This window comes from Jaculus jaculus, chromosome 1 (assembly GCF_020740685.1).
Source record: "Jaculus jaculus isolate mJacJac1 chromosome 1, mJacJac1.mat.Y.cur, whole genome shotgun sequence".
Classification (NCBI taxonomy): domain Eukaryota; kingdom Metazoa; phylum Chordata; class Mammalia; order Rodentia; family Dipodidae; genus Jaculus; species Jaculus jaculus.
In genome coordinates, this window is record NC_059102.1 from 305,427,131 (window position 1) to 305,452,767 (window position 25,637).

The 25,637-nt window shown below is 39.3% G+C and overlaps 1 protein-coding gene across 10 annotated transcripts in view; it reads right to left on the reverse strand.

Moving 5' to 3' along the window:
* Positions 1 to 2,710: 2,710 nt before the first annotated feature.
* Prrc2c (proline rich coiled-coil 2C) overlaps positions 2,711 to 25,637 on the reverse strand; it is an 83,798-nt gene continuing 60,871 nt past the window's right edge. For 3 of the 10 annotated variants that reach the window (XM_045159405.1, XM_045159417.1, XM_045159399.1), the window contains exons 21-35: positions 24,332 to 24,520; positions 23,972 to 24,223; positions 22,842 to 22,934; positions 20,034 to 20,135; positions 18,131 to 18,332; positions 16,261 to 16,464; positions 14,903 to 15,015; positions 14,595 to 14,731; positions 13,572 to 13,803; positions 13,240 to 13,362; positions 8,853 to 9,071; positions 8,289 to 8,392; positions 7,632 to 7,758; positions 6,557 to 6,793; positions 2,711 to 4,623 (exon numbers count right to left, since the gene is read on the reverse strand). In XM_045159405.1, coding sequence (XP_045015340.1) covers positions 4,366 to 4,623; positions 6,557 to 6,793; positions 7,632 to 7,758; positions 8,289 to 8,392; positions 8,853 to 9,071; positions 13,240 to 13,362; positions 13,572 to 13,803; positions 14,595 to 14,731; positions 14,903 to 15,015; positions 16,261 to 16,464; positions 18,131 to 18,332; positions 20,034 to 20,135; positions 22,842 to 22,934; positions 23,972 to 24,223; positions 24,332 to 24,520 — 2,592 coding nt within the window. In that variant the 3' untranslated portion in view covers positions 2,711 to 4,365. Of the gene's footprint in view, positions 4,624 to 5,078; positions 5,132 to 6,556; positions 6,794 to 7,631; positions 7,759 to 8,288; positions 8,393 to 8,852; positions 9,072 to 13,239; positions 13,363 to 13,571; positions 13,804 to 14,594; positions 14,732 to 14,902; positions 15,016 to 16,260; positions 16,465 to 18,130; positions 18,333 to 20,033; positions 20,136 to 22,841; positions 22,935 to 23,971; positions 24,224 to 24,331; positions 24,521 to 25,637 lie in introns of all 10 variants that reach the window. The other 7 variants (XM_045159428.1, XM_045159410.1, XM_004658792.2 and 4 more) reach the window with 5 other exon arrangements.

Below are 25,637 nucleotides of genomic sequence, written 5' to 3' on the forward strand. Positions count from 1 at the left end.
ATTCACAGCTATCTTCCTACCTTTGCCTCCCAAGTGCTGGCATTAAAGAAGTGTGCCATCATCTTGCATTATCTTTTGAACTGCTTCCTGTGGAGCTCAAGGCAAATGTGGCTAAATGAATAATTATTAGGAATTGAGGTATATCAATCTATCTTTAACAAGGAGACCAAAAACCCACCAGAGATGCACGTGTAGATCTTACTAGGACTGGGGGCAATTCAGATCTGAATCTGGGCATGAACTCATGATTTAATCTGATCATGGTGGGTTATCTTGCCAAAAGAGCAGCAGGTAAGGAATACAGTATAGGTGATACACTAACCAGATGCTGTTTGACATAGAACTGCGAAGTGTGTTTGCAGTGGCTGGAGGCCCTGTCATGTCAATTCTCTTATCTGCTTCTCTCTCCCAAAACATTAATAAACAATTTAGCATTGTATTTATACATAGTACAGAAGAGACTGCAGGAGAATGCAAAATCAATTTAAACAAGCTACAAAATGTGGCAATGGAGTTGGATGTAGTGACACATGCCTTTAATCCCAGCACTTGGGAGGCAGAGGTAGGATGGTTGCCTTGAGTTTAAGGTGACCCTGAGACCCAAGTGCAAGACCCTACCTCAAAAAACACAAAAAAACAAAATAACCTACCAGTATCCAGGTTCTGATATTCTACTCTCAACACTTGTTTGCACACAGTTGTGTGTGTGTGTGAGCACACTAAGGTCTCTTGCCACTGCAAACAAACTAGATGCATGTGCCACTATGCATCTGGCTTTATGTGGGTACTGGGGAATAGAACCTGAGTCTTTGGCTTTGCAGGCAAATACCTTAACCGCTGGACCTTCTTCCCTGCTCTCTCGAAACTTAATTTCACACTTATATCTTCCAGCCCCAAAAGCTTGTTTTAAACTAGACTTTCTACACTTATAATAAAAAGTTAACTTTTTGCAAACTATATTCTCTCATCCTCAAACCCAACTGCCCTAATAAAAGAAAAAAAAATCAAGCTGGCGTGGCAGCGCACTCCTTTAATCCTAGCACTCAGGAGGCATAGGAGGATCATTATGAGTTATAGGACAAACTTGAACTAGAATTGAGTTTCAGGTCAACTTGGGCCAGAGTGAGAACCTATCTCAAAAAACCAAGATCAGGGCATGGTGGTGCACCTTTACTGAAAGAGAGGCAGAGGTAGGATTGCTGTGAGTCAAGGCCAGCCTGAGACCACATAAGTGAATTCCAGGTCAGCCTAGGGTAGAACAAGACCCTACTTTGAAAACCCACACAATAAAAGTTACCTTTGGGGCTAGAGAAATGGGTCAATGGTTAACACACTTGCTGACTCAGGTTCAATTCCCCAGTACCCACATAAAGCCAGATGCACAATGTGGAACATGCATCTGAGGTTGGTTTACAGTGGCCAAAGGCCTTGGCATACTCATTCTCTTTCTCTCTACTTATTTGAAAAACTGTAAGCAGTAACTAAATAAGGACAAGTCACTTCTCCCTGACCCATCTTGCTTTTATTCTTTCTCAACCTCTTTATCCAGGAAACGGACTTTCACACTATACAAATCAAGCCACCAATGCCACTTTTTGGAGTCCCTTACATAGTTGGTGTGGTACACCAACTGCCACACCCAGTGATCCCACTTAGAAATTTTAAATTTAAGGACTAGAATATACTATGTAAAATAGTGGTAGAAGTCACTCAGTAAAAAGGTGTGTGATATGAGAGTACAGCTCTGTGGTAGGTTTTCTATGTCCAAACTCACTCATCACTCTTCCTGATTCCTTGTAATAAGGTGGATTTAATTTACACACACAAAATACTTTTTTATACAAAACAGACCTAACAACATACCTCATAGTCCTTGAGTATATTAATTGTCTGAGAACCTCAGTATCTAAAGACAACACATATTTAAGTGACTGAACATTTAGTCTGCTTGGTCTGGAAGACGTGTTCTGATAAGGGTTTTGGAATAAGCAATTACTCCTTCAAGAATTCTTGTCAACTTAGTAAGTTATTAAAGAAATGTGCTAGTTTCCTGACCAGGTGGTACTGGACATGATTGAAAAACATAAGAAATAAAAATGTAAACATTTATGTGTATTTTTGTCCTTTAATTTCTGCCCAAGATTATGTGACAGAACTTTCCTGCTGAGCAGTGTGAATCCACACAAAGACTTATGTAATCCAGAGTGGCCTAGAACTTGCTACCTAGCTGAAGAGGACCTCAAAATCCTGATTCTCTCTTTTCTGGCTTCCACTCTGACAGAAGGGGCCACAACTATCATCTTCTATGACAGTGCTGACATCTCAAATGAATAAACCTCACGGTTTGTGAAATTCAAAGCAGAAACTAGGTCTTTGGATGATGTATTTTTTTTTTTTTGCCTAGAGCACAAATATATATATTTTTAATTTTTTTTGTTTATTTTTATTTATTTGATAGTGACACAGAAAGAAAGAGGCAGATAGGGAGAGAAGAGAGAATGGGCATGCCAGGGCCTCCAGCCACTGCAAACGAACTCCAGACGTGTGCACCCCCTTGTGCATCTGGCTAACGTGGGACCTGGGGAATCGAGCCTCGAACCGGGATCCTTAGGCTTCACAGGCAAGTGCTTAACCGCTAAGCCATCTCTCCAACCCACAAATATATTTTTGATTCATGAAAGATTCCAGGAATAGATTAGAAGCTTCAAGATTATTTAGAGAATACTTTATTAGTTTCTGTAATCAAACCCACGTAGATAAGACCTTATATATTTAATACAGTGCGTTACCCCTGTACAAATGGAAAAAAATTAAGTTTAACATTTCTAGACCAATATGGCTGTTAATTTCTGTACAATGCCAACTCAACATGGTAAACAGGGATTTTTTTCCAAAGTTGACAGCACAGCTAAAGTTTCCAAAAATTCAAATTATATATATATATATGTATATATATTTATATTTATATAAAAAGACCAATAATAGCAGTATGTTATGCGTCAATAGCAGCAACAGCTTTTCCAGGTTCTGCAGTTGTCTGAACAAAATTGTAGAGTCATCCAGCACGCTTATAAAAAAAAAATGTAAAAAAACAAAACCCCAGAAAACAGCCAAGTTCTGTTACTGTTATGGTACCTGGCACCAGTTATTTATTTTTTTGTTTTTGTTTTTTTAAGCTTCCCCATCATCATCTGGAAAGAAAACATTCTAGAGTAACATCATTACACACAGCTCCAATAAAGCACAGTCACTACTACGCATCATAAAGCAGGTACAAGATATTCTACATTCACAGAGGGATGATACAGTACTGTCCTACATCTATAATACTAGAGGATACAATTTAAAAGGCATTATTTGAGACTTGATTCTACTTTTCCAGCAGAGGGCCCAAAGGATGGTACGACACAGCTCTGTAGAGAAATGCACGCTTAGACAGGATTTCCTTTCGTTAGTGGCACAGCTCTAAGTGCTTGTTCTCATCATGAACATTAGCTAAAAACCGTTGTGAGGAAAAAAAAAAAAAAAAAACCAGGAAAAATTCCCCATGAAACAAAACTCCGTAACCATTGAATTCATACAAAGATGACCAAATGAAGGTAAGCAAGACTCAAGCTAGCAACCATTTAGCAAATCTGTCACGTCTGAATGATGAGAGCTCTGAGGAAGAGAGGGGAGGCCAAGTAGTGCTTCAAAGCTTCGGACCACAATCAAAACACAGCATCACTTCAAACAGCAGCAGCACCCAAACACTGCTCATGTGGATGCTGACATCAATATTGAATCATCTGCTCATTCATCCAGGAAGGGAAGATCAGTTACTACTGTACTTTGATTGTGTTCAACCCAATCACCACCTTACAAAAATAGCAAGCTGCCGTAATAAAAAATAAGGCTCCTTTATCCAGCACCAGTTATCTTCAGCTCACCCCAGCCTATCAATGCCATCACCATATCTAAAGAACGAAAGGAAACAAAGAAACCACAGCAGATGGATTATCTGGGATCACCCAGCTGGCCAGGCTGAGCTCCTCCTCAGTGGCATTATTTTCCTCCTATTTCTGGTGTTTTGTCTAACCATAAAGATTTTTAGGTCTACACTCTATGCAGAAACTTGCTGAACTCTGACGGAAGATGCACGACCATCAACCAAGTAGATGTTAGGTAGATGTAAGCTGGCAAAGCCTCACTGTAACTGGTGCAGCAGCTGTGTCAGTAGAAAATGTTCTTACGTCCCTTGTGCATCTCCAGGCTCCAGACAGGATAATGTCCACAGACCATATTACCCTTGTCACTGCTGGCATTATTTGACTTCATTTTCCCTGTGTCTCCCTTCCCTCAAAGCCCTGCAATAAGCCACAGCCTTTAAGATTTTGTTTCTTCGGTTTTGATTGCCTGAGGTTTGATTGGTCCAGTTCTAACAGGTTTGGTGGCTATGGTGGGTGCTGGGGGTGGCTTTTCTTCTACTTTCTCCTGACACGCACCAGGAGGGTCAGTCAGTGTTTCAGGAGGTTTACTTGAATCACTGTCCGCTTTCTGGGCTTTGCCTCCTATCTGTTTGTTCTGTTGTTGTTCAGAGAAGAACCGTTGCGTGGACTGAAGAACCTCTGCTCTCTGCTTTGCCTTGAAAAATGAGAAACAATAACTGAAAATGGTACAGCATTACCAAAACCTGTGAAATCAATCTCAGTTGAATTTCTTTTAACAATCACAAAAATCAGTTTTCCCCATGTTGATTTGGCTCAAGCCAAAAGTACCTCATTGATCTTTTCTCAGCTTTTAATGCAGACTTCTTCCTATCCTCGAAAACATTCTATATGATTTTTAAGAATATTAGAAACATCTTCAAACCACCTCCCACCATCTTTCCAGAGCCTGTCCTCACATAAACAATGCAATATACATTGCTGTTGGCTTCTATCTTTTTTTTTTTTTTTGGAGTAGATTAATTGTATCAAATTTTATTCTGGGAGCCTGCTTGCAAATCTGAAAACATACAAGTCAACACTTAAAACGTCTAGTTATCAATATGTGGTCTACAAAAAAATGAAAAGGAAGCACTTATATTGTGGCATTACCAACACCTAGGACCAAATGTCTTGTGGCTGAGTCCTCTTCCCACAGCTCTCTTCTGCAGGGGAAGAGCATCAGAAATTAGTAACTACAACTTCACTTGATCACTAAGTTCTGATAGCTCCTACCACATTCTGAGCTGGTAAATAATTTCTTAGTTTATGTGCCCCAAAGAATATACTTACGATAGTCTGTAAATTATACCATAGTAACAAACATAATTGACTTAACTTTCTACACCTCTTGTAAATAACAACAAAAAAATCCTTTATGTTCTACATGTAACCTGTACTGTCAATGGTCTAAGGCAATTTTAGTCCCCCACCCCACTAAGATTATTAAGTTCTATCGTCATTTTTGACATGAGAATGTGTGAAAATCAAGTGCCAGAACCAAAAACCAAGGCTCAATCATCTCCCAAGCCTTTGATGCTAGTACTTTTAGTAGTAACAAACAGATCAATGGCCTAGGCACACAGCCTACACGCACTATTTATTTAGGGTAGTCTTTAAATTTGCTCACTCAGCATCAGAAACACAAAGGATGCCAACCAAGAGAAGCTTTAGTCATATTTTTACTAGAGTTTATCACAAACATGTTTCTAATTCACAGGAAAACATTGCTGTGCACAGTGTCTGTAAAGACTAAGGCTTTCTTCATTCTGGTCTAATCTACATTAAGTGACAGAGCAGGTAAAAACTACTACGATCCTCAAAAGTCAGCCCTATGCTATTCGTGAGTAAACTCCAACTGGCTATACAGCAGACAGCTAAGGTTTATGCTGCAAGAACTGTCCCCACACAGACTCCTATAGGCACTCTTCTGCTTTAGAAACCTCATGTTTATCAGTGCCTTTCATCATGAAGGATCCCAGAGTGCTTTTCCAAGTTCTTCATCTATAACTGCACAATGCATTTTGGAATATGGCCACCTCAGGTGACAGAAAAAAAGAATGCGAGAACCGTTTGAGAAGAAAACTGTACTTGAATGACTCATGAAGGAAGAAAAATCAAGACAGCTAACATGTCTTACCCATTCCAGAGAGTTCACATAACCATGATTATATATTAAGCTGGGTGAGGAAGGGAGGAGGGAGGGAGGGAAGAAAAAAAAAAAAACAAAAATGAAAGAAAATGGGGAAGCCTATTAATACTCTACATTACTTTTTTTTTTTAATTTTGAAAAATAGCATCCAAACTCAGATCTCCCTCAAACAATTATTTTATAAGCAGTTCATTTGGCCAGAGTTTAAAATGTTAATTTGTTTTCTGACTGTAGTGGTAAAAGAGGGGGACATAAAAAGGGGAAAAAGGGGAGGGTGGGAATAAAAAATAGGGGAGGGGAAAGGAATGAATAAAAGTAGTTAGCTTGGTTAAATCTGATAAAACAATGAATGCCTGGATACATGGTTATGGGTCCAGAGGCATTTTAAGACATGGTTCAGACAGATTCTTGCTCTGTTGGCTGTTAACACTGTACTAACCTTCATGTCTTGTTCAGCCTTCAACGCAGCCTGGGCCTGATTACCTCTGACTGCAGATAGTGATCCACAAGGACCCCTGGCTACATGTGGCAAACGAGCATGGCTCATGAGGCCTGTGGTCAGCGGAGGAGGCATCTGACTGGCCAATGCCATTGGTGGCCTCTGAACAGGCGCTGGGAAGGTGTTAGTATGTGGGGCTCTTACCAATGGAGGGACCAGGTTAGGCTGAGAGAGAATCTGAGTGAAAAAACAAAACATACAACATTGAACTGTTAAAAAAAAAAATGCCAACTAGACCAGGTTGGCTTATCCCAGAGTAAATCTGTGCCCATTCTGCTAGTGACAGGAGGTCTAGGGACTGTGCCATTCCATTCACAAGGACAAAGAGCAAACAGGCCATGCTTATAGAGTTTAACAGATAAATTAGGAAAAGCATGCTGTGGCACTTCAGCTGGTTCTAGCATCTCAGCTGCAAATTCTAAACGGGGATAAGATAGAAAGGCTATTAATAATTAGGGTGATAGGGTATCTCTTTAAAAAGGTACAATGGCAGAAAAGGCACATGCTTACATATACCAAATAATCTGAAGATAAAGTAATAATAATTCAGCAAGTATGTGCTTCTTAGGAACCAATTCCCTTTTGGAATTTTCAAATTTAGTTATTCTTTCAGACCAGTACAAGGAAGAGAAGCCAACATGTTCACATATCTATTAAAAACATCTGAAAATTTTTATTTCAACTGGACAAAAACCTACATTAAGACTAGAAAACTTTAAGCACTGGGACCCTTCTCTGAAAAGTCAACTTCCTCAAAAAAGAAAAAGGAACAGGACTCACTATCAGAGCTGTGTGGGGAATCTTTTGAATGTTTAATGTCTGCTTTACAACTAAACATTTACCACCTGTATAAGTCATAAAGAGGTATTTGAATATCATAAATTTACTGTTAAAAACCAGAAAAATGATCATTCAGAGCCGGTTAGCATTGTTACTTATTATAAAGTAAGAGATTAGTTAGATTAGCCAACATATGCAAACTAAGTAATCCTCATTCTTCCTTATATCTGCCTACCTGGGGTGCAAACTGTGTAGGAAATGGCTGTGTCATTCTCACAGTGGCAGGGGCTGACTGGAACTGCTTCTGATAGACAATGCTGTTCATTTTGCTGGACTGGCTGTTTGGACTTGTTGAAGTAGCCCTTGGAAAGAAGCCATTACTGGTCAGTACAGTAGTGCCAAGTAAATATTGCTGTTAGATGTTTTATAGACATTTTCCTAGGTATTTTCATCATATTTGGTAGTTGATGAAACTTTCCCAAACATTGTAGTAAGAGAGACACCAGAGGCAGAAATGAAAAAGGAGAGCTGGGGAGATGGCTCAGCTGTTTAAGGCACTTGCTTGCAAAAGCCTCTTGGCCTGGGTTTGATTCCCCAATACCCACAGAAAACCAGATGTGCAAAATGGTACATACATCTGGGGTTCATTTGCAGTAGCAAGAAACCCTGGAGTACCCATTCTCTCTCTTAGCAAATAACAATGTTAAAAAAAAAAGAAAGGAGAAAAATCTACACTTGCCATATATTAGAGTAATTTCACTTAAAGACATACAAAACCAAATATTTCATTAATAACTTTTCTTCTTATCCCGGGACTGAAGACACATTAAGTACATGAATACATCTGCTATTATTGTGAAAAACCAGAAGCAAATTTAAATCTCCATCTTACCGGAAGGGACTCGATGTAGGTGTGGTGGTTCCACCGCCGACTGGAGGTGTGCCTGGTTTGATATCAATCCCACTCCCAAAGGCTTTTAATTCCATTTCAGACATCTGAGAAAAATTACAAAGTAAAAAATTTAACACTTTTTCAACTCCTCATACTAAGTGTTTTCTTTAGTGTCCTATATGTGATGGCTTAATTTAGGAAAAGGTTTAAAATCCTTAATACCAAAACGAAAAGAAAAAAAAATTGTAATTAGGCTTCAAATTCCATGAGATTATCAAGCCTCAATAAACATATAATTAAATAGGTCTGAGAGCTGACATTGATTTTTCCACGTTTGTGGAATTTGTTGTTAGGCAATACAAGACAGCACAGTAGTTAACAGATAGAACAATACTAAGCAAAAATATCCAAGTAAGCATGGGCTTGAAAAATTTTCTGCAGCATTAAAAGAAAGAAACAACAACAACAAAAACCCACAATGCAATGTATTTTACTTGTATAGACAGATATATTTGAGCACTTGGCTGTTAAGTCATATACACTATGTAATTTCTCTCCACTTACTTTTCCTGTGGTGGCCATCATGCTATGCTGTGTTCCAGCAGGCATCAATCCTCTGAAAGGCTGGCTTACTTGTGCAGGACGGCTCAGGCTCTGAGCCTGTGCTTGGGGGGTTGTATGCTGTAACTGGGGCTGAAGAGTCTGAGGCAAGGCAATCAGAGGCTGCCCTGTAGATCCAAAGTTAGTTAAGGAAAGCTGGGAGGCTGGTAAAGGTACTGTAACCTAGAAAAGAAGCAAACAGAACTGCAGCCATTTGCTCAGAGACTGTGTGCCTAAGTATCTATAGGGTATCCACATACATTCTTCAAATACTTTGTCAAATGTGATTTTTAGTAGAATACTTTTACCTAGTATGCCTCACATACAAAACTTTAGTTAAGTAACTATTGCCACTTTTTCATTAAATCATGTTGTTTAATGATAGGAACATGTTTTTGGAAATGTAGTGTTGGATAATTTTGGTCATTGTGAAAACATCAACACTACTACAAACTGTGATAGCTCATTAAATGACTTCTGTTTTTGGAGACAGGGTCTTGCAACATCTTCTAGACTGGTCTTGAACTACTGGGCATAATCATTAATCATCACAGCATTGCGTCCCAAATAGCAGGGACAATAGGCGAATACCACCATACCTAGAAGGTGATATTCTGTTAAGAGACCACTGTCATGCACTTTGTTCATATAGCTTATAGTGAAGAAACTATGTAACTGACACAATTGTAGCTTGGGGCTGAATGCTTTCTCAAGTTTGTGGTTCTGACAGTTCCAGTACAACTCCAGGCTTCCCACTCTCTACCATCTCCCAACCATCAGAACCACGAACCTCCTGATAACATATTCAGCACTGGGTGGCAGGGCATCCAGCTCAGCTGATCAGAACACCAGCTCCACAGCACAACATGGAGAGATTGAGATGAGGACTCAGCATTGGTGAGATGGGAAGCCACCCGAAAGGTAATGAGGCTAACTGCCCCCCCCCCCCAAAAAAAGCAAATACACAGGCCTGTGCACTGGAAGTGCTAATCTCCCTTTCCATGTCAGGGCAGGTTATGGGTTACATATTTGTGGTTGGCTTTACCATTTTCAAGTATGTTGTATTTGGGGGTTATTACTGTTGCCTTTGATGCTTTCAGATTTATAGGGCCTTTCAGTAATAACTCTTAATATCAATGGCCTCAAAGCCCCAACCAAAAGACACAGACTGGATTAAAAGGCAGGATCCTGCAGTTTGTTGCCTCCAGGAAACTCATCTCTCAACAAGACAGACACTGTCTTAGGGTGAAAGGAGAGAGAATGGTATTTCAAGCAAATGGGCAAAAATAAACAAAGAGACATATCTGGATTAAGTGATATCATGGAACAAATTGATCTAACACATATCTACAGAACATTCCATCCAAATGCTGCAGAATATATACACTTTTCTCAGCAGTACATGGAACATTTTCCAAAATAGACCATGTATGAGGACACAAAGCAAATCTTAACAAATACAAGAAAATTGAGAAATTCCTTGTACTCTATCTGACCACATGGGTTTAAACTACAAATCAGCTACAGCCATCTGATTTTTGACAGAAGTGCCCCTGCCCCCAAAAATCTGAGAAAAGACAACCTCTTCAACAAATGGTGCTGAGAAAACTGGATGAAGGATGAACAAAGATCCTAGTCTTTCTCCATGCATAAGAATCAAGTCCAAATGGATCAAGGGCCTTAATATCAGACTTGAAACACTGAGACTGCCAGAGGAAAAAGTAGGGGAAACCCTGCAACATATTGCCATAGGCAATGACTTTCTGAATATATTCCCAGTTGCTTGGGAAATAAAACCATTAATCAAACACTGGACTCTCATGAAATTACAAAGCTGTGAATAGAGCAAAGAGACAACTTACAGAATGGGAGAAAATGTTTGAAAGCCATACATTTGACAGAATAATACAGACATCTAAGAACATATTATACACCCTTAGCCATCAGGGAAATGCCAATTAAAACTACTTTGAGATTCCATCTCACTCCTGTCAGAATGGCTACTATCAAGAAAACAAATGACAATAAATGTTGCGAGGATAAGGAAAAAGGGAAACCCTTTTAAACGGTTGTTGGGAATGTAGTCTGATATAGCCACTATGTAAATCAGTGTGGAGGTTCTTGAGACAGCGAAAAATAGATTTATCATATGACCCAGATATAGCACTCCTAGGCATATATCCTAATGACTCTTCTAACTACTTTAGAGATACTTGTACAACCATGTTTATTGCTGCTGTATTCACAATAGCTAGTACATGGAACCAGTCTAGATGTCCCTCCAGAGATGAATGGATAATAAAGAAGATGTGGTAAATTTACACAACGAGATCATGAAATCTGCAGGGAAATGGATGGATCTGGAAAGAATTATACTGAGATAACCCAGACCCAGAAAGCCTAATGTTGTATGTTCTCTCTCATGTGGATCCTAGCTACAAATGTGTAGACTTGTGTGTGAGCTGGAACCAAAAATCAGTAGCAGAGACCAGTAAACTAGAAAAAGGCTGTAAGGGAGGGATGAGAGGGAAGGACTTAAGGGGATGGTATTGAATATATTTAAGAAGAACAGACTACAGGGTGTGGAATGGCCTAAGCCAAGGGAAGAGATTCAGTAAAAGAAGGGTGGGGAAAGAAGAACAATCAAATTTCAAGATATTCTGAAAAAGACACATGAAAGCCTACTTTTTTGGATAATGGCACATCCAGAAGCCATAGACTGTTATTAGAAAATTTTTAGTGCCGAGGATGGAATACCTTCCAGTGAGTTGTGGGTCAGGGAGGTCCCTGTTCCCTCCAAAACATTACAGGCTCTTGCCAAGGCCCCTTGTTTCCCACAAATAACAGATAGTAAGACTCTACTGCTAAAGACTTTACATGCCTGGGCAGTAAGGTCACTGAGAAATTATGCTGGTGCTGAGCTGAAAACCTCCTCCCTGTAGTCCAGCCAACTGAAAGCTGAAAAAAGCTGCATTGCATGCAGTTCTATGGAGATGGAAGTTATCAGTGGTGAAAATAGCGTACATCGGAAGCCTCAAGTTTAGCCAGACATGCCAAATGACTGGATGGGTGCAATAGTGGCATGTCTGCTCTGGGGGAAACAAACTGCTCTCTAATTGGGTTGTTCTATGGTAGAGAATACATGCATGATACTAAAAACCTAAAAAAAAAGCCTATGGTAGGGGAGGTCATGACCTCCAGGGGTATAAAGCCTGCTCCTGTCTGGTTAAATGCATATATTATCCTCACCAAATGTTGAGGAAGCACAACAGTTTCATATATTAATGCTGCTCTCTCTTTTGGTTAGGGAAGTTTCTCTTTTCAGATGGTGGTGACCACTGACTAGGATGACCCAAAATGCAACATACATAGAGCTGACATACATAGAGCTGAGAAGGAGTGACAGAAGTGTAAGAGGTCTGGGGGGGTTGGCTTAGTGGTTAAGGCATTTGCCTGCGAAGCCAAAGCACCCAGGTTTGATTCCCCAGAACCTACATTAGCCAGATGCACAAGGGGGCACATGTGTCTGGAGTTCGTTTGCAGTGGCTGGAAGCCCTGGTGCACCCATTCTCTCCTCTCTCTGTGTCAAATGAATCAATAAACAAAATATGTAAAAGCCCAAGGGAGGGTACAACTTCTTACAATGCAACTGTCCAGACAGAAATTGGCTATTGATATTCATGACCTTGCAGTGCCTAGCAATTCTTCATAAGACCCTCACCCTAAGATAAAAAGATGATCACATCAACATAAGAGACTAACAGAGAGAGGGAAGGGATATGATGAAGAGTAGTGAAGGGGAAAATGGCGGAGGTAATTATGGTTTATTGTCTGTAAGTATAGAAGTTGTCAATAATAAAATTACACATCTTAAGAAAGTACAATTGTAACCAGAGTTAAGAAAGGTATTTGTCATTATTTTGTTGCTTTATGGAATACCATGTTATTAGTTATACAGACTTGTCTAATGATCTGCAAGTTTTTTTCACTTTTAACACTAATGGGAAAATCATTTATCACATGTATATTCAAGAAAAAGTTTCAAACTTTTCTATCTATGGAAACCTAGTTTAAAAATGTAAAACCAGGGGTAGAGAGATGGCTTAGCAGTTAAGGTGCTTGCCTGCAGAGCCCAAGAACTTATGTTCAAATCTCCATTGCAAGTATGCAATATCGTACATGCACCACAAGGTGGCAGAGCATCTGAAGTTTCTTCACACCAGGCTGAAAGGTCCCTGCTCACCCATTCTTTCTCTTATGGTAAAACTAGACCTGTATCTTGGTTCTATATACATTTCTATATACATTTCCAAGCAATAAAAGTAATAATAAAGAAATTTAGGAAATTTACCATGCCATAGTTTACCTGCTGGAGAGCACTCGGTGATTGGGCAGTGTTATAAAAGTTTGTCTGACCAGGCTGTTGTACTTGTCCAGAATAAAGATTTGAGGCCTGGGTAAGGTTTGCTCTAGCCTAGGAAAATTTTGTAAGAAAAGACCAGTAAGATTTAAAAAATTTTCAATTTAGATGCTATCATTTCAAAGCAATCTCTAGGAATATTACTGTTGAATAAAAATGATTTTTCATCTATTATATGTTTCTTTTCTTTTAAGGCACTTGCTAACAGAAAGCTATCTGGATTTTCTGAAAACATACTCATGTAGCTCCTGGACCAGCCTTACCTGAAGAAGGTGGGTATCAATCAGTTGGGAACTTCCCAGTCCTGACGCCTGCCCCAGCTGATGTTCATATAGTATAGGAATAGGCTGAGTATTCGAAGTTTGTTGAAAGGCAAGGCCTGACTGTGCCTTGGCTAGTTCCTGGTGCTGGACAGCTGGAAAGTTGTGGATAGCGGTACCAGAAAGGACCACAGATGGCTGTGATAGACTGCTTTGCATAAATGCTGGCTGAGATCTATATAAGTATTAAGGAGGACAAGTTTGTGTTATAAGTCAATTTTGTCTAACATCCAAAAAAAATTTAAAGAGTGAATTTTACAAATGACCATGGGATGCAAAGATTGAGGCAGAGAAGGAAGGCTTGTGTCTAAGTCAATTCTGAATCCTGAGTACTACAAGGCCCACATGTCAAAATTCTGGGAAAGTTCTTGCTCTCCTTGAGAAATTGGCCATGTTTTACCGCTTAGTCTACGGTAACAATTCCTTGTACATGTTCACTACAGAGCTGAGGAAAGAAAATCTATTCTCTTTGGTGATATTAATTTATATGTTAGACAGGGTCTTGCTTGTAGCCCAGGCTGTCACTGAACCAAGTGATATTCCTTGTCAGTGTCACTTTTCAAAGAGCTGGATTATAGGCATGAATCACTTATGCCTGGTTAAGTAATAATTCTAAATCACCATTGCCTACAAGATTATGGGAATTAACTGGGTGTGGTGGTACACGCCTTTAATTCAAGTATGTAGGAGGTAGAGGTAGGCAGATTGCCTAGAGTTTGAGGCCACCCTGAGCTAGAGTGAGGCCTAAAACAACAACAAAGATTATGGGATTTAAATCTCAGCCATGTATAAAAATAATAGAAAACTGAGTCTGGTTGAAATATTACAACAGGACTGCAATATATAGACTGCAATATATAATGTAAATATTACCTTTTAGTTTATTACATGATCACTCTGAATTCTAGTAAGGACTCACAGTCACACTATTTTTTAATGACACAAACAACTTTGAACAACAATTACCTATATGGTTGAATCGAAGAACTGAATAATTCCTGAGCCTGGGAAACAGCAGGCCCAGCCCCCAAACTCAGCTGAGCTTGATGCTGCCCTTGCAGTGGTGCGTAGATAGGGATGGGAATCTGCTGAACAGAAGTGGGCTGCAATGCAGTGAAAGAGTTAAAAAGGTGTGTGGGCATAAATACCACACATGCAGATCACAACATTTAGAAAGCTGAAAATTTCAAGACATACAAAATTTCTTTGCAAGCTATGACTTACTGTCAAATGATCAATGTCAGGAAACACAAGATTGAAGAAGTCATATTTACCTGAGAGAGACCAGGTTGGAAGCCCTGTTGCTGAGCCAGTGATGGTGGAGCCAATCGTGCATGCTGAGTATTGAATAAATGACTTGTGTCCATATAGAAGGTTGGGATTTGGGCTATAGACCACCAGGAAAAAAGTAAAAAAATTCTAAATTTCAGAACTTTCCAAACAGTAAATAAAAACCAAGCTTTGTAGCAGGTTTCATACTGAACGAGCTCCATAAAAATCAGTAACTTCCAACAGAGAGGCCTATGGAAACTTCAGCACCATCAATCTGGTGTTTACCAGGTTATGAAAATTAGGTATTGTATGCTCAATTTTGTTTTTGAGCTTTCACATATGAATTCAAAATAAGCCTACTTACTGAACCACCACATCCATTCCAATTTTAAACCTGACTAAACTGAACAAATGTTTCAAAAGAATTGGCATTTATTGATTAAATGCTTGGTGTAGACTCCTAACATTTTTCTGTGCATTTTACATACTATTTTGTGATATGCTGCTTGCACATAGCAGTGTATTCACCTTGTTATCATTTCTGTGACTCCTATAAACACTGATCAAATGAATAGCCTTGAAAGTTATCAGGTAGAGGGCTGGAGAGATGGCTTAGTGGTTGAGATGTTTGCCTGTGAAGCCAAAGGACCTACAGAAGCCAGATGCACAAGGTGACACATGGGCCTGGAATTTGTTTGCAGTGGCTGAAGGTCCTGGTGCACTCATTCTCTCTCTCTGTGCTTCTTTCTCCCTCTCTCAAATAAAACTTTAAAAAAATTTTTTTAAAGTTACCAGGTAACATAAAGTAGTCAGGTAAGGTCTTCAAAGAATCCTTCCTACCTGAAAATATCATTATAGATAGCACACATAAACTGGAATTGACAATGTATATACTTATACAGTATTTATAACTGACATGTTTATAAATGGCTATTCACAGATGCTATTGACAATCTTTCTAGGAATGTTAAGTAGCATAATCATCTTTTAATTAACCAGTAAATTGTTTTGTTCTTTGTTTTTCTTGTTTTATCCCCCCAAGATTTTTATTGTTTATTGTCTTTCAGGCAACAAAACTTTTTGGCAATTGACTGGAAGAGTGTCAAATTGAAATTCTTTTATCTCCCAGATTGTTCATTTGTAATAAATGTAGAAGAAACAAATCCAATTAACACACAGAGACACAAACTTCTAAAAGTCCCATAATCTGTGTCAAGGAAGGACAGGATTCAGTGCTACAAATGTACATATTTATAAAGCACATAAAAAACATTGCAGCTTCAAAGAGTTAACTGAAATGAGAAAAAAAGTCCAAAGCATTTAAAGAAGGCTATATTTTCGAATAGTTTTTTCACATTACCTGCTGCAGACTGAGACACATAGACTTGTGGACTCTGTTGCTGCTGGGCGATCAGAGGTGGTACACAGCTGAGCTGAGAGAAATGACTAGCTGAAGGCAAGCTACTGGCTTGCACCTGCTGGGGTTTCACTTTACAGATATTAGGAGGGTCCGAGGTGGTTGTAGACTTTGTGCTCAAGGAAGAGGTAGTGTATGTACCGGCTCCTGTATTTGGGGGAGAATAAAAGGGGGCAAAACAGTATATTTAAAAGTACCACACTGTTTTCACAGAACTAGCCAGAAACAGAAAATTGTGTATATATAGTTCCTTTGTATCTGTGGGTTCTATTTACTTTTCTATTAACTTAAGTGAAAACACTTGAAAGAAACAATTGTGTCTGTACTTATCATGTATAGACTTTTATCTTTGTTATTTTGTAAGCATACAGCAGAGGTCATCCAGACCAGGAAAAGGAACCTTCCAAACCTTTTTACTTCCTATCGCAATAAGCTTTGAACTTTATTTATTTATTTATTTTGAGATCAGGTCTTTCTTACTATATATAGCTCAGGCTGGCTGTATAAATGCTGGGATTATAGGTGGGTGCCACATGCCAGGTTTGGGTTTGTCTCAATATACTGATTACAGATAATACAAAAGTAATTATAGGATAACACAAAGATCACTGAGGGAAGTAGAATTAAAAAACTATAACATTAAAGCAGAATACTAAAAATAAAAAAGACAACAGCACTATAATCACCAAACTTCTGTACTAGATATCTAGATACAATTTGTATCTATTGGAAAAGAACTTAAAATAGTTTTGGAAACATTAAATGCTATAAAAGCCTAAAGTAAAATGGAAAGACTACAGTCAAAATATTTCAGAAGTATGAGATTATTGGAGAACCACAATGCCTCCAAATGGAACTTCAACCAGATTTTTATTAAGTCGGCAAAACCTAACCAGCCGCTGGTAAGATTCTGTAAAAATCAGCCACCAACTAAAAAACTAACAAAACCCCTGAACTAATAGATTTCAGCACTGAAATAGAGGCTGCCAATACTCAAATGTAATTAAGTTACTCCCATGTATTTAGATTTGCAGTGCCTTTAAATCAGACAAAGACTGAAAAAGACAAAGACTTAAAAAGCCAGTGTGATTGCTTTCAAAATATTTTATTTTTATTTATTTATTTAACAGAGAAAGAGGGAGAGAACGAATGGGCACTCCACGGCCTCCATGCACTACAGACGTGTGTTCCCCCTTCTGCATCTGGCTAACGTGTGTCCTGGGGAATTGAACCTGGGTCTCTTGGCTTTGCAGGCAAACGCCTTAACTGTGAAGCCATTCTCTCCAGCCCTCCTTTCTCTGGGTCTGTTTGATAAGTTGTACATAGTAAAAATGACAAACAAAAGTTCATATGAACTTTCACCAAAAAAAAAAGTCAAGTTTTCTCAATTCATTTTAGTTTTGTTTTGCGGTATTACCTCACTCTAGCCAAGGCTGACCTGGAATTCACTGTGTAGTCTCAGGCTGGCCTCAAACTCAGTCATCCTCCTACCTGTCACTTCTGAGTACTGGGAAGCGTGTGTCACTAAACCTAGCATATCTCCACATGTGTAGTGTAGTGCATATATGTGTGAGGTAAAATGCAGCAAATGCTGTTCTAGTAAGCCAAAGGAGGAGAAACAGCAAGAAGTTTTATGAATGAACTAATGATCTCATACTTAGTGAACAGGAGATTGTGATTGCTAAACTGGGGATACAGCTCAGTGCAAATGCCTTTCTAGCACACATTAAGCCTTGGCACAGAAGGAAAGAAACCACAATAAACTAACAACCACAAATAAGACAATGCATTTAAGGAAAGAAATGAAAACTACCTGATAATGATGTTGTAGGAGTGACAGAGGCCACAGGAATCTGAGGCATTGATGCACTGGAGAATGAATTGTAATTAGCAGGGCTTGGTCCACTGCCACTACTGCTGACTCCACTTGCAATGGGAGGTGCTGTGGAAGTTACTGGAGACCCCTTTTCCCTTATGTTAGGAGAATTCTCCCATGCCTTGCGTGCAGACTCCATCTGCAACACAACAGACAGTTGTTGAAGCAAAATAAAATATTGATACAGACCTAACATGTAAGTGTATTGACATAAAATGGTCCTCAGTAAGTACTCATTCTCTCAATTCTTGTTAAGGCAATACTTCTCAAATAGAAGGTGGCAGATCAACTTTGGTCTAGTACCTGTAAAGTGAAACCCAACATCTGCTATCTGTTAAAATATCACAGCCTCAAACACACTGATTTAGCCCTTGTAAAATGATCCTGAGATTGAGGATTCAGGTAGAAAACACTGGCCACAAAGTAAAGCAACTTTGTTTCCTTTCTCTGTCATGAACACCATCAAAAGTTCGCTGTAAGCCAGTGTAACATAAGCAGATCTGCCCTAACACAGGTCAAGTGTGGCCCTGTCAAGGTAAGGAACAAACGGCACCAGCTTGTAAAATAAATGCACTTCATGTAATATTATGGCTCCCCCCCCCAAACCTATGCTTAGATGAGCTGCAAATTTCAAATAGTTTGTCATTTGTATAAAAGAGAAACAGAAAAATGGTGAAATTATAACAGAGAAACAAAACAAGAAAATGACAAGTCTAACAGCATAGGACATGCTGTTTGGGAGGTTGACCACGAAGATGAATAGTTCAAGGCTATCCTAACCAACTAAGAGACTGTGTCAGAAGAAAAAAAAAAAAAAAAAAAAAAGACCAAGGATGTAGCTCACTGCATAGGATGTTGGGTTCAAAACCAAGTACTAGCTGAGCGTGGTGGTGCACGCCTTTAATCCCAGCACTCGGGAGGCAGAGGTAGTAGGAGGATTGCTGTGAGTTCTGGGTCACCCTGAGAATGCATAGTGAATTCCAGGTCAGCCTGAGCTAAAGTGAGACTCCACCTTGGAAAAAATAAGAAACAAACATACAAAACCAAGTACTATAAAAAATTACCACCAGCAACAAAACTGAAAACCCAAACAACTAAAATCTGTTTTGCATGGTTATTAACAAATCAAATTAAAATCTCTCAATTATTTATAAAGCATGTTTATGTTAACGAATTACAATACACTGAATTCATTTTATTCACACATGACAACGAAAAACAAAATAGCATCCTTTATTAAAAAAAAAATATTTTATTTGGGGGGTGTTGGGAAGGAGGACGACAGATAGAGGGAAAGGATGGGCACATCACAGCTTCACCCACTGCAAAAGAACTCCAGACACAGGTGCTACCTTTTGTCTCTGGCTTATGGAATCAAACCAAGGTCCTCAGGCTTTGCAGGAAAGTGCCTTAACCACCAAATTATGTCTCCAGCTCCAAAATAAATAACATGTATGAATGTTCTGTATTTTTAAGACCAGATTCCCAAGATCAATAGTGCTGGAGAGATGGGCTTAGCAGTTTAAAGTGCGTTTTACTGCGAAGCCAAATGACCAATGTTTGACTCTCCAGATTCCACAAAAGCCAGTTGCACAAAGGGGATGCAAGCACAAGGTTGTACATTCCTACTAGGTGGAAGAAGCATGTGAAGTTTTACAGCAGTGGCTGAGCCCCGGCAGGCCAATTCTCTCTTAAAATAAAATAAAGTAAAATAACCACAATAGGTTCTGCTTTAAGTATGATGAAGACATTAAGGTAAGCAGTGTTACCAAAAGAATATTATTGTGAATATATCTCTTGCACGCATTAACTAAGTCTTGGAGATGGCTGTCATACGTACCTTGAAGGTGAGGCTGAAAGTAGTGGGAGGAACTGAAGTTAGGCTGGAGTTCTGCTGTATTGTTTCCCTCTTAGGGAGGGGCAGGGTGTTGGGCAGGGGGACCTGGAAAGGCAGAAACACATGTCTCACAATCTACAAGTGCTACAAAAGCTCCAGGCCTGATGTTGGTAGAAAGCATTCTAAGGGGCGAGGGGAAATTATTTTCCATCAGAACCAGTAGGAGTATGTGATCATTCAGTTATATTGTTTATGGTAGATGATAACCCTGTTTAAAAAGGGTATACTTGAAAAGGGCAATGTTCTACACACAAGTCATGCTAGGCTGTGATTCAGCTGCTGTTGTTCATCCAAGAAACACACTCTGGAGCCCAATTTCAGAACATTCTGCACAGATGGGGGAATTTCGGCTTTGACCAGAAGTATGTAAAATAATGAGGGAGAAAGAAGAAATTTACCTCGTCTACTATATAACCAATGTGTACTAACTAGTTCCTAGAACACAAGTAATTTTTAGAGCATATCATGGATTATCATCCTTACCACACTGATTACACCAAACAAATTGTTTTTAAAGTTAATAAAATGATTAAAGCACTGTTAAGAACTTGAAGATACTACACAGCATGTTAGTCAGTGTTCATTTATTTTCACCTCAGTCTCTGAATCCTGAATTTTATTCTGAGCTACTACATACTCTTTACTATATACTACATACTATTTTGGTTTTTTGAGGTAGAACTTGCTCTAGCGCAGGTTGACATGGAATTAACTATGTAGTCTCAGGTTGGCCTAGAACCCTCAGTGATCCTCCTACCTCTACCTCCTAAGCGCTGGGATTAACGGTGTGTGCCACCACACTCAGCTATAATGGCTTTTGATGATCCACTTAATTGCTCGGCTTGCATGTTTTAGGAAAATAACTTTGAGATACTTGATTAGCTAGTAGAGACCTGTCATAGTATGTACTACTTAAGCTTATGAATCTTGAGCTTTTCGACTCAAAGATCAACTGCACTTAAAACTTCAGGGCACTCAAAATGTAATGATTGTTAATAGTGATTAGTAAATCTAAGTCAAGCTAGTTTCTGAAAGAAGCCTTTACTACACATTTCCCCCCACCCAAAGGAGGTTCTCATTCTAGCCCAAGCTGCTTTGAACACACTGTGGTTCTCATACCTCTGCCTCCTTAGTGCTGGGATTAAAAGGTATGTTCCACTTTTTTGAAAAATAATCTTATAAATATTTTTTAATTACTTAAATAAGAAAAGATACAATTTATGATCCCATAATTTAAACTGAAATAACAAATTTTCCTCTTAAGGCTTTCATTACATATCAGGTTAATGAAGTATTTTAAAAACTCTCAGAAAGGTGAAGTGGAACATGTTTATCAAATGAAGTAGTTTCTATAACATTTAAAAAACTGAACACATTATATTACTACTTAACATAAAACTATTTATGACTCGGGGCTGGAGAGATGGCTTACCAGTTAAAAGGCACTTGCCAACAAAGCCTGATGGTCTGGGTTTGAGTCCTCAGTACCCAAAGCCAGATGCACAAAGTGGCACATGCATCTGGGGTCTGTTTGCAATAGTGAGAGGCCCTGGCACAAATTCATTGTGTACTTTTTTCTCTCCCTCTAATAAATAACACCATCTTCAATTATAATATGGTTGCTCTGGGAAAGGCGACTTAATTTACAACATGACTTACCATAATCTAATAAGATATTCAAGAGTTATTTTTAGGGCTGCCCTGGGTTCAATCCTTCAGCAACCATGTAAAGCCAGACTGGTCTGGAGTCACTTTCAGCAGCAAAAAGCCCTGCTCTTTTTAAAAAAAAAAAAAAAAAAAAAAGCAAAGCCATGTCGGGCATCCAAGCACTTGGGAGGCAGAGGTAGGAGAACTGCCAAGAGTTCAAGGCCACCATGAGACTACATAGTGAATTCCAGGTCAGCCTGAACTAGAGAGACCCTACGTTAAAAAACCAAAATCACTCATCCCCAAGGAGTTATTATTTGTTAAAAATAATTTTTAGGGCTGGAGAGAGAGATGGCTTAGTGGTTAAGCGCTTGCCTGTGAAGCTTAAGGACCCCGGGTTTGAGGCTTGAATCCCCAGGACCCACATAAGCAAGATGCACAAGGGGGCACATGCATCTGGAGTTCAAGTGACTGGAGGTCCTGGTGCGTCCATTCTCTCTCTCTCTCTCTGCCACGCTCAAATAAATAAATAAAAATAAGCCGGGCATGGTGGCGCACGCCTTTAAAATCCCAGCACTCGGGAGGCAGAGGTAGGAGGATCGCTGTGAGTCTCAGGCCACCCTGAGACTCCATAGTGAATTCCAGGTCAGCCTGGGCTAGAGTGAGACCCTACCTTGAAAAACCAAAATAAATAAATAAATAAATAAATATAAATTAAAAAATATTAAAAAAAGAATTGTTTAGTTTGTTAATAAAATCATCAGGCAAGCCAGGCGTAGTGGTGTGCAACTTTATTTCCAGCACTCAGGAGACTGAGACCCAGTCTCAAATAAACCATCAGTCAAATAAAATGATGAATTTCTAGCAAAAGGGCTAAGAATGGAAAGTCTGACCAAACAAGGTTAACAGGATTAGAAATCATGAATCAAGCCTAAGCAAAAAGCCATCATGGGAAGCTGATGATTGTCTGAAGAAAAACGAAAGGTGTAACATCATTGACTACCAACTGATTCTTTGGTAAGAGTCAAATACTGGTATAAGATGTGTGTAAGATAATAGCCAGATTCCTACCACCAATGGCCAAATCTGTAATTGATCACTTACATTATTAACCAAAGTGTCCTCCATCTTTGCACTATTAGTGGCCACTGTGCTAGGCAGAGCAGAAGAAGGCGTAGTATAGTCTGTGACAGACTCCTGTGGAAGAGGAATGGAAAAGATACTTTTAGAACATAATGTATAGGTCATTTTCTATGGATAGCCCACATAAATATTATTATGGGTTAAGAACTGTTAAAAGAACTACTTGTAGTTAACTATAACTACCAATTAATATAATATGCACCATAATTTTAGTTTTCACAATTATCTTTTGGTATTTAACTATATTACCAAAAATCTTTTTTTTTGGTTTTTTGATTTTCCGAGGTAAGGTCTCACTCTAGCCCAGGCTGACCTGGAATTCACTATCGAGTCTCAGGGTGGCCCCGAACTCATGGCAATCCTCCTACCTCTGCCTCCCGAGTGCTAGGATTAAAGGCGTGCGCTGCCACGCCCGGCTCCAAAAATCTTTAAGTGCAGTTAGAGTGGGATTGCTTGAGCTTCTACTTACATAAATCCTGGTTGTATGGCAATGGAAAATTATTTGAATATTATAAAACAGTTCATCTACTTTCCTTCTCAGTGAAACATCACTAGATTTTATACTACATGATCGGTACAGACATTCTTTTAATGGTTTTTCAAGGTAGGGTCTCACTCTAACCCAGGCTGACCTGGCATCTACTCTGTAGTCTCAGGGTGACTTTGAACTCATGGCAATACTCCTAACTCTGCCTCCCGAGTGCTGGGATTAAAGGCGTGTGCCACCATGCCCAGCCCAACACAATTTTTGATGTACAGCCATCTGAATAAATGGTTCCTGAACCCAGATACAAGAAGGCTAACCGCATTTTTTCTTTTCAAGATGTACATTTTCACTTCAATGTGGGCCCAAATATAAACCAACATTTCCAAGAAACACTTGGAAACTAGTGTTAATGAGTAACTCTCATTTTCAACACCAGAATTGTACTGCTATGCAAAATAAGGCTGTAATTCTAGCAGCAAAATACACTATAGAAATATTCTTTTTTGAAAAAAAATAATTACAAACCCTATGTTGTTGCTATCCTCACCCATTCTGGGCCTGGGCTACGCATGAAGTGACGTGGAAGTCAGCATGCAGCACATACCTTCGCATCAGTGCCATATTCTGCAGACGACACTGAGATCATAGCTCCCATTTCTGCAGACATTTCAGAGCCCGCTTTTGCTTCCTTTGCTGTGCCTGGATCATTGCCTCTGCTGGAAGTAGAGCTTGGCTTCTCTTGTCCTTCTGGCTCCACCTGCTGGGCATCTTTCCCTCTCCTATGTTTTAATGACCGCTCCTTACCAATGGGACCAGGTTTATGTTCTTTGTTTTCTACAAGACTCAAATCTGGAAGCTAAAGTCAACAAGTATGATAAAAATACATCATGATGAGACATTATTAAAAATTAATTTTATTCTTAATGACTTTCCAAAACGGTATCTCCTTACAAGCGCTCCTTACCTTCTGAGCTTTGATGGGCCCTGCCCGTGGCTGTTTCTGCCGTTGTTCTTTAGGTTCAGGAACCTTGTCAGTAGATTTTTCCGAAAGCACAGGAACAACTTCATTTTCGTTCCCATTTGAAGCTGGAGCACCAAACTGAATTGTGTCAATTCCAATTTCAACTCCACTCTCTTGACCAGTCTTTGGACCCTAGTAAAAGAACATTTAGTTCAGACTTAAGCTTGAGAGATGGTACAGTTAGGGCACTTCCCTACAAAGTTTAGTAACCTGGGTTCAATTCCTAGTAACCATGTAAAGACAGATGCACAAAGTGGCGCATGTGTCTGGAGTACATTTGTAGAGGCCAGAGACCCTGGTGTATTCATTTGCATTCACTCTCTTGCTAGAAATAAATAAATGAAAAATAATGTTTAAGAGTTCTGAAAAAAAAAAAAAAGAGTTCTGCCAGGCATGATGATACATGCCTTTAATCCCAGCATTCGTGAGGCAGAGGTAAGAGAATCACTGAGATTTTGAGTCCACCCTGAGACAACATCATAAATACCAGGTCAGCCTGGGCAAGGGCAAGACTTTGCAAGTTCAGGTTTGACAACATAAAGTGCCATGAGGAAGTCTACATATTACAATTACAATACATACCTTGAAAAAATTTATTTAGTGTGCATGTGTGTGCATGTGAGCCACTGTATGTGAAGGCTGTTAGGAGTTGTAGGTACTTTTCTTTGAGGCAAGTGTTTTCTGCTGCCTCAAATGCCTGGCTCATAAGCTTTGGATTCTTCCCATCTCTGTCTCCCGTTAGCACTGGTGTGTTGGGATCAGAGACACATGTGTCATTTCGTGTACAGCTTGATGGGGATGCAGTTAAACCCAGGCCAACAGCTTTGCAAGGAAATATCTTAAAGTGCTGAGCTATCTCTATACATACTGCCAGAATTTGTGCATCTGGTTTTACACGGGTACTGGGATTTGAACCCAGGCTGTCAGGTTTTGCAAGCAAGTTCTTTTTTGACTGCTAAGCCACCTTTTTGGTCCCAGTCAAAATCACTTTCAATATAGAAAATGTAAAGAACATAAAAGACTCAATTCAAAACCTTGGGGGATAACTCCACTCTTTTTCCTAACATGTTTTAACCCATGTCAGCTGAATCTTCATACACCTGTAAGCCAACCATTCTCATGTCTTTTAATGGTATTCCTCTAGCCAAAGGTGCCATTTGACTATTGTCATATTCTCTCTTGCCCAATACAGAATAATCTTTAAAGTCAGAACTTACTGTTCCTTTGCCCCATACAGTACAATAGTTTT